Source organism: Culicoides brevitarsis, chromosome 2, assembly GCF_036172545.1.
Source record: "Culicoides brevitarsis isolate CSIRO-B50_1 chromosome 2, AGI_CSIRO_Cbre_v1, whole genome shotgun sequence".
Taxonomy (NCBI): Eukaryota; Metazoa; Arthropoda; class Insecta; order Diptera; family Ceratopogonidae; genus Culicoides; species Culicoides brevitarsis.
In genome coordinates this window covers 8,087,812-8,095,871 of record NC_087086.1, presented here as the reverse complement: position 1 = coordinate 8,095,871, position 8,060 = coordinate 8,087,812, and the positions used below count along the sequence as shown (strand labels likewise).

Below are 8,060 nucleotides of genomic sequence, written 5' to 3'. Positions count from 1 at the left end.
TTGTTTCTGCAATACATTTTTTTATATTTTTTTTTTTGTGCGATTCCCTCCCATGAGTCAGCACTGTTATTTTTTCGCGTCATTATGAAATTGTGCGATGAATCCTTATTTCGTTATTACTTTTTTTTATTATTATATTATTAAACTAAATATAATGTGAAGCATAAGGAACAAAAATAAACTCTTACTTGGCTCCAGCTGTAGATTTATCTTGATAAAAAAAAATGAAAAAAAAATAGAAAAGAAAAAATGTATGAGAAATTGTGTGAAGACAGAAAGTTCTCCTCCTGAGTTGAGTTGTAAAAATTTTTCATTTTATTTTTGACACGTAATTTTTCATTATTATTTAATTCGTTTATTTTTTGCCCTTTTTTCTTTTTTTTTTTCATAAAAAAAAGTCTTGTTAAGTTCGCAGACTGAAAAAAAAATTGAAATATTTTCCTTGAAATCCGCAAGTAAACAGTGGCAATTATTCTAATAAATGTTTTCTTTCGCGTTTTATTTATTTACAGGGAAAAAAGCAAACAACACGTGTCCTGCTTTGTTATTTAAATCATTCAACTCACTGGTACATTAAGCAACATCACACAGAGCAACTGATTTCTTTCTTCATGGTGACGAGCGGTTATGCAAAGTAACGCAAAAATCGAGAAGGGGAAAACATGTCAAAGTGAACAACAACGAACCGAAGAATGACATCAACAATATCATTACCGGATCATTGAACATCAATTGAAATTGTTTCCAACTTTTCCTCTCTCTCTCTCTGGATCATATTTCGTTCTCATTTTCCAATATCATTTATCGGCAGTAGAACAAAAGACGGAACGTGTGGTTGACAAAGCGACTTCACCATGTTTGAAATACTGAAACTGCTATTTATCATGTGCTTTCTTTGTGTTTTCACGAATAGCAGCAGTAACAATCGTAATGACCATAATGACGATAAGAACTCCGAGAATAAAGAGCATGGATCATGAGTGTCGTCGTGTGTAACTGAAAAAAATAAAAAGAAAAATAATGAATTAAAAAATGATGTTGAAAAAGAGGAAAAATAACAAGAAAACAGTGTAAAAAAAAGTGAATGAAACTTCAAACAATGCACAAGTTTAACAAAGGATAAAAAAATTCCGCCTACAGGTCTCACATAACCCTCTTTGTGGAACACAGGAACAATAATGTTGAACAAATGTCGACGATCAGGACATGCCACGAGAAAGACTCGTGTTTAACTGTGTTTGTGTAAAGTAAGAAAAAAAATGATAACACTCGAGTTTGTCGCGAGGTAACCAACAACAACATTGACAAATAGTGAAAATAACTTTTTTTTAGCGAAACATAAAATTTCAGGGCAACCATGAAACGCAAAATGAAAAATTATGTGTAAAGAAATAGAATAATAAACAGCAGTAAATAAATAGACGTGATTCTGTTTTTTTTTCGTGCAAAACTCGTTTGGCAAAAATATAAATTTTATCGAAAACACACGTGTAACAAACAATTTTTTCAACACGGCACGAAAACAAAATAAATGAACAAATAAAATGTAAAATATAAAATTATTGTGGAACAAAATAATAATATTTAAATAAACAAAGAATATTATTCATTGTGAAAAGCACGTAAAACGAATACATAAATAATAATAATTGTAAATAACGTTCGATTCGGCAACAAACGACGACGACAAACCATAGCTGAAAAAAAAAACGAGAGAGAGACACCCGCAAAAAAAAAATGGGAAATGCTTTAGGTAAGTCGTCATTATTATTTATTGCGCGAAAAATGGAATGTTTATATTAAATTATGTAAATAGCGGAGGAGCTAATGGTACTTAAATGGGCTAACGTGTTATTTTAGTACTTTTGAAATTCTAATGAAATTTAAATAAATTTTAAACAAAAAGTTCAAATTTTATTATAAACGAATTGATAAAAAAATAATTAAATATTAAAATAATAATTATTATTTATTTAATTATTTATTTTATTTATTTCTTTAAATTAATATAAATTTTATAATTAAATAAATAATTTATAAATTTTAATTTTAAAAATAAAATATTTATTTTGAGAAATAAAAATAAAAATAAAAAAAAATTAAAAAAAAATATTTTCGCAAAAAATATTTTTTAAACTTAAAATATTATTTAATTTAAATTACCTAAAATTTTAAAATTTTTTCAAAAAAAAAATAAATAAATACAAATCAAAAAAGTGAAAAAAATTTATAATTTTTAGTATGTATTTTTGACAAATTTTGTAAAATCAAAATTAATAACTTTTGAAAATATTTTTGAATTTTAAAAATTATTTGTTGTAAATTCGCGTTCTATAACTTTATATTTTCTTAAGTTTTATTTAAACATTTGAATTAAAATAAAAAAAATGATCAAAAAAATAAAATTAAATTAAATAATGAAAAATTAAATAATTTTTATAGTTTTTTTTTACATTTTTAATAATTTTTTTTTTTAATTTTAATTTGAAAAAAATAATTTATTAAAAATGTTCAAAAAAAAATATCTATAAATCTATAAAAATTATTTAATTTTTCAAATTAACATTTTACAAAATTCTAAAAAATTCATACGAAAAATTATTATTTTTGTTTTTTTTTATTTAATTTTTTTTTTGTCAAACAATTTTAAACTTAATATTAGAAAATATAATTTTTTAGTCTAAGTTTTTATAAATATTTTATTTATTTTTAATTAATTGATTAACTATTTTTTTTAATATTTTTTTAAAAACAGATTGTCAATATTCTGATCGATATAAAATAATTTTGACTTGAATTTTAGCATGAATTATTTATACCTTAAACATTGACCAAAAATCCTCAAGCTTATCAATTATTTTGTTATTGAATTTGCTGAATTGATAAAAAGTACAAAGTAACACGTAAAACCTTTAACTGCAATGAAATTCATTTGATTTTCCATTTATTGATGAGCTCAAAGGCACAAAGATGTCTTTTTAATGCGATTTTTATCCCTCAGCTATCAATTAACTTCATTTCCGAACCAAAAACTCCCCTCTCTTATTTTTTTTTCATTTTCTCTCTGATAAAAATTGGATAAAAATGAAGAAAAAAAGCAATAAAAACTATTCAAAGAGAGATAATATTAAGAAATCGTTCGATTATTATGTAATAAAATCAATCTTTTGTGTCTTTTTTCTCGTTTTTTTGTTCTCAATGTAGGTCAATGTTGTCATCTCTAACACAAAATCGATAAGCACATCAAAATAGAGACACACACACAAAAAAAAGTAATCAAGTCGAAAGCAATTAAAACAACGCCAAGATGTTTCTAATCTACCTTCTCGTGTCAATCACGTTTGCCGTGGTAGTTGGCTGCCCATCGGAAATGTGTCTGTGCAAATGGAAAGGCGGCAAACAAACTGTCGAATGTGGCGGCAAATATCTCACACGCATTCCCGATGGCATGGATCACGGCACTCAAGTCCTCAACTTTAGCGGCAACAGCTTGACAATTCTCCAGAGCGAACGCTTCATGAAAATGAGCTTAACGAACTTGCAAAAAATCTACCTGGCACGAAATCAAATTTTCAAGATTCACGATCGCGCCTTTCAGGGCCTCACAAATTTAGTCGAACTAGATCTCAGTGAAAATGTCATTAGTCAAATTCCGACGGAATCTTTTGTTGACTATGCGTCACTTATGCGTCTCATACTCAACGGAAATCCAATTAAGGAAATACGGATGGCGGCATTTCGACATCTCACGTATTTGGCGACACTCGAAATGAGTAATTGCCAAGTCGAAGTAGTGCATGACGGCGCATTCATCGGGTTAGATAGCATCGAATGGCTACGTCTCGACGGGAATCGCATCCAAACGATTCAAGGTAGTAACATACTGCCAACGACGCTGCATGGCATCAATTTGCAAGGCAATCGATGGAATTGCGATTGTAACTTGATTGACATTCACACGTGGCTAAATCGGTTCAATGTGCCGCAGCAGGAAGAACCAAAATGTCTATCGCCCACGAAAATGTCGGGGCGCGTGATAAAACACGTAAAAGTGGGCGAACTCGCATGCATGCCCGAAATTGAGCCAAATGCCTTTTTTATCGAAGTGTCTGAGGGACGCAATCTATCGTTGAAATGCGTAATTAAAGGCACGCCTGAACCCGACATCTCGTGGTGGTTTCAGGGACAACTAATTCAATCGACAAACGAAACATTAATGACGCCAGATGGCGATTCACATTTGTTCTATGACATCATAGGGCCCAATGGCACGAACAAAACGTGGCATAAACAAACAATTTTGTACATAAACGACGTGAGTGCTGACAACAATGGGACTTATGTTTGTGTCGCCGATAATGCGGGCGGGAGAACTGAAGCCAACTTCACCGTACGAGTTGTGATAAAAGAAGAACCCATTGTCGAACAAGTTACTTTTCCGTACGAGTATTTTGTGTTACTCGGCGTTGGCGCCATCTGCATCGTCGTGATATTTTTGTTGACAATTTGCATTCTCGTGTGTCGCTGTCGCCAAAAGACCCAGACAAGTCGCAAACGGAAAAAAGATCTTGCCTTTCAGCTGGATGCGACGGGACAAAAATGCGCTTCTATTGCGGCAAATGATGTCGATATGAATGACACTCTAACGTGCTCCAAACTGAATGGCAGCATTTTAATTACCGATAATAATCCGCAGGAGATGATGTTGTACATAGCAGCGAGTAATTCGCAAAATATGAATGTTAGTGATGTTCCCCTAGGTTTAGGAATTAGTAATAGCGGCAATAATAATTCGTCGCAGTACGTGATGTCGTCACGTGGTAATCATCCAACGATCGATCCGAATCCCGATCTGATAAACGACGCCGAAGCACGTGGCATTAAAAACGATTCGGATTCAGATAAAACTGAAACGAGTGCAGCGCCCTCATCGGCTGTGCCATGTACTACGAATGACATGCAGGAATTTTTGCCGCCGCCCGGGTATGGCGTGCAACTTGTGAGACCGATTCCCGCGCGATTTAATACCGGAACACTTCCTCGAGGAGTTCCGCGTGACATGTATCAACATCAAGTCGATGTTCATTTGAATCCGGGATGTTTCCTTGACGCCAATGGATATCCGTTGACCGAATATGCATTTAGTAAACCAATTCCTATGAACGCGAATAACGCGCCTGTAAATTATTACCGTACTTTGCCCCATAAAAAGCATCATCAACAAAATACCGTTCGGTTTTCCGATACGGAGTTCCTGACGCAACAAACCCAAACGTGTCAAACGTACGCTCCCGATGTACGGTATACCGTTCAAGGGTATCCTTATGTGCCAGTTGCTATACCGCTTCCCACAGACACGAGTAATTTCCCGTCGCCGCCCGAAGGATACAAAACCGAAGTTACGCAAGTGACAACGTCTTATTGTATCAGTCCCACGTCGCAATTACAACAACAACAACAATGGCCTTCCGTTCTTCCGGGCTTTACGCAACAAAATGCCTCCCAAATTATCCCGATCAAGACACAAAATGCTCACGAAGCCACAAAACGATATTCGGCAGCGTCACAAACCATATCGCCGTCGCCTACCCCGCCTCCCCCCTCATCAGCTGTACAGAAAAAATCAATTAGTGCTCAAACGTCAGACACAACGACAAATTGCGCGATGCCCGAATTACGGGAGGAAGAAGACGAAGAAGAGGAGGAAAGTCAACAACAACAACAAATGAAACATTTATCGGGTCCGTTGGCGGATAGTCCGGATGAGGGATATGTTGGCGATAGTCAAGATACTTGTTCCGACATATGACATCAGCAGCAACAGCAGCAGCAGCTACAACAGAAAAAACTCGTACCACAAAAAACAGTCACATTTCAAGAGCCACTAAAGTCTGATGATTCCGTTGCACTATAGTACCGAGCGTAGGGTTTTAACGTTATTTTACATCAACCACAATAAATGTCGTTAGGCATGATAAGTCTTTACAACAACAACACACACAGGGTAGGCTAGTTAGACATGACATAAAATTTAAATAAATAAATTTTTATGCACGAAAAATGGGGAAAATCTGCATCCATTTTTTATTTTTATTTATTTATTTTTTTTTTGTGACATTTGTGATAGACATACAGAGTGTTCAGTCAATTTTTTCTCTACTTTACTGTTTTTTTTTCTAAATTTTCCTTTTTCTTTTAAAAAATTTTTCATGCTCTTCAAAATTCTAATAAAATTCTGTGAATTAAAAAAAAAATCAATTTAAATTAAGCTTTTATTTAATTTTACCATAAATTAAAAAAAAATAAACAAATACTTTTAATTAAAATAAAATAAATTTAAAATTAATTAATTAAAAATTTTTTAAAAATATATTAAAGAAAAAAAAAATTTTAAAAATATTTTTATTAAAAAAAAATTAAATTAAAAATTATTAATTTGAATAAAGAATAAAAAAATAGTTTATTTTTTTTAATTTGTAAAACTAAAAAAAAATAAAAATTTTTTAAAATAATTAAAATTTATTAAATTAATAATTGAATTAAAAATTATTAAATTTTTTTTAAATAATTTTTAAAATTTTTAAATTAAAAATTAAAAAAAATTAATTAAATAAAAGATTTTTTTAACAAAAATTAAAGAAAAATTAAAATATTTTTACTAAAAAAATTAAAATTAATTTTAAACAAACAATTAATTTTTTTTTTGATTTAAAAAAAAAAAAAAATTAAATTAAAATTAAATGAATTAAATTAATTTTTAAAATTTTTAATGTAATTTTATTTTATGTTTTTTTAAACAAAAAATATTAAATTGAACAAAGATAAAAATAAGTTTAATTTGTAAAAATAAAAAAAAAATTATTTAAATTTATTAAATTAAAAAATAAAATAAATTAATTAAAATAATAATTAAAAATATTTTTAAAATGCAAAAAAATAGGAAAAAATTGACTGAACACACTGTAAATAAAGCTAGCTCGTTGAATGTATAATAAATAAAAATACAAAAAAATGTAAATAGAAAAGAACGTCACGAGAATGACAAGAGCACTTTAAACAGGTTGTATTAAATATGCGGAAGTATAAAAAAATAAAAAAACTATGTAAATCAGGATAAAATATTAATTTTTTTTTGCACTTTTCAACGAATATCAATCAATTTAATATATATTTTTCACAGAATTTTCGGAAAATTAAATCCACAAAAAAAATCAAATTTAACGAATTCCGTATAAATTTAAAAATAAATAATAATTAAATCACCGCAAAATGGCAATTTATTTATTTTTTCGTACAAATTATTTTATATCAGGGATTTTTTTTTCATTCCGGAAAGTTTCAATTATTTTCATGTAAATTATTATTTTATTAAAAAGTATGAAACACATAAATTTTTAACTTAATTATTTATCCGGCGGTGCAATTAACTTTGCTCAGTTTAGTTTTAATATAAACGTAATAAAATAAAATTATTAATTTTTTTTGCATGTAACCCACACGTAACCTTATCAGGAAGAAAACACGTCTGTCTGTGTTTGTTTCAGCGGTTATTTTTTTTATATAAATTAAAATATTTCATTAATTTTTTACGACTTTGTTGCAACCCATACAGGCAAACACACACAACGTTTGGTGATTTAATCGCATTTTGCACCACACTTTTTTTTCGTTCCGCGGCTCACAGACAGGAAGTAATTGATTTTTCAGTTTGACTGTGTGTGTGTGTGTTTGCTGATATTATTTAATTTGATGACGCAGCGTATAAAAAATACTTCTGATTTATATTTGTAATGACTCGTGTTGTCAACTGTCGTCACATAAATTTTTTTGATTGAAAAAAAAATCTCATCTTTTGATAAATATTTATTAATATATATTGGCATCATTCATTTCCCGCAGAAAAAATGATTTCTTCGTTTTTTTCTATTTTTATACATTCATCACAAAATAATATCGATATTTTTGTGAGAGAATGACGCGATATGAGGAGTTAAGTTTGTGGAGTGTGTGACAGGGATGTAGTTGAAATAAATTTAGAAATGGGCAAAAATATGTCAGAA

General features: G+C 29.9%; 1 protein-coding gene across 1 annotated transcript; it reads left to right on the top strand.

The window, feature by feature from the left end:
- The first annotated feature begins 1,630 nt into the window (after nucleotides 1-1,630).
- On the top strand, nucleotides 1,631-5,899 carry LOC134831748 (uncharacterized). The gene is made up of 2 exons (XM_063845558.1): nucleotides 1,631-1,753; nucleotides 3,205-5,899. Exon 2 carries the CDS (start codon nucleotides 3,308-3,310, stop codon nucleotides 5,807-5,809), a length of 2,502 nt encoding a protein of 833 aa, XP_063701628.1. The 5' UTR covers nucleotides 1,631-1,753; nucleotides 3,205-3,307; the 3' UTR covers nucleotides 5,810-5,899.
- The last annotated feature ends 2,161 nt before the right edge of the window (nucleotides 5,900-8,060 follow it).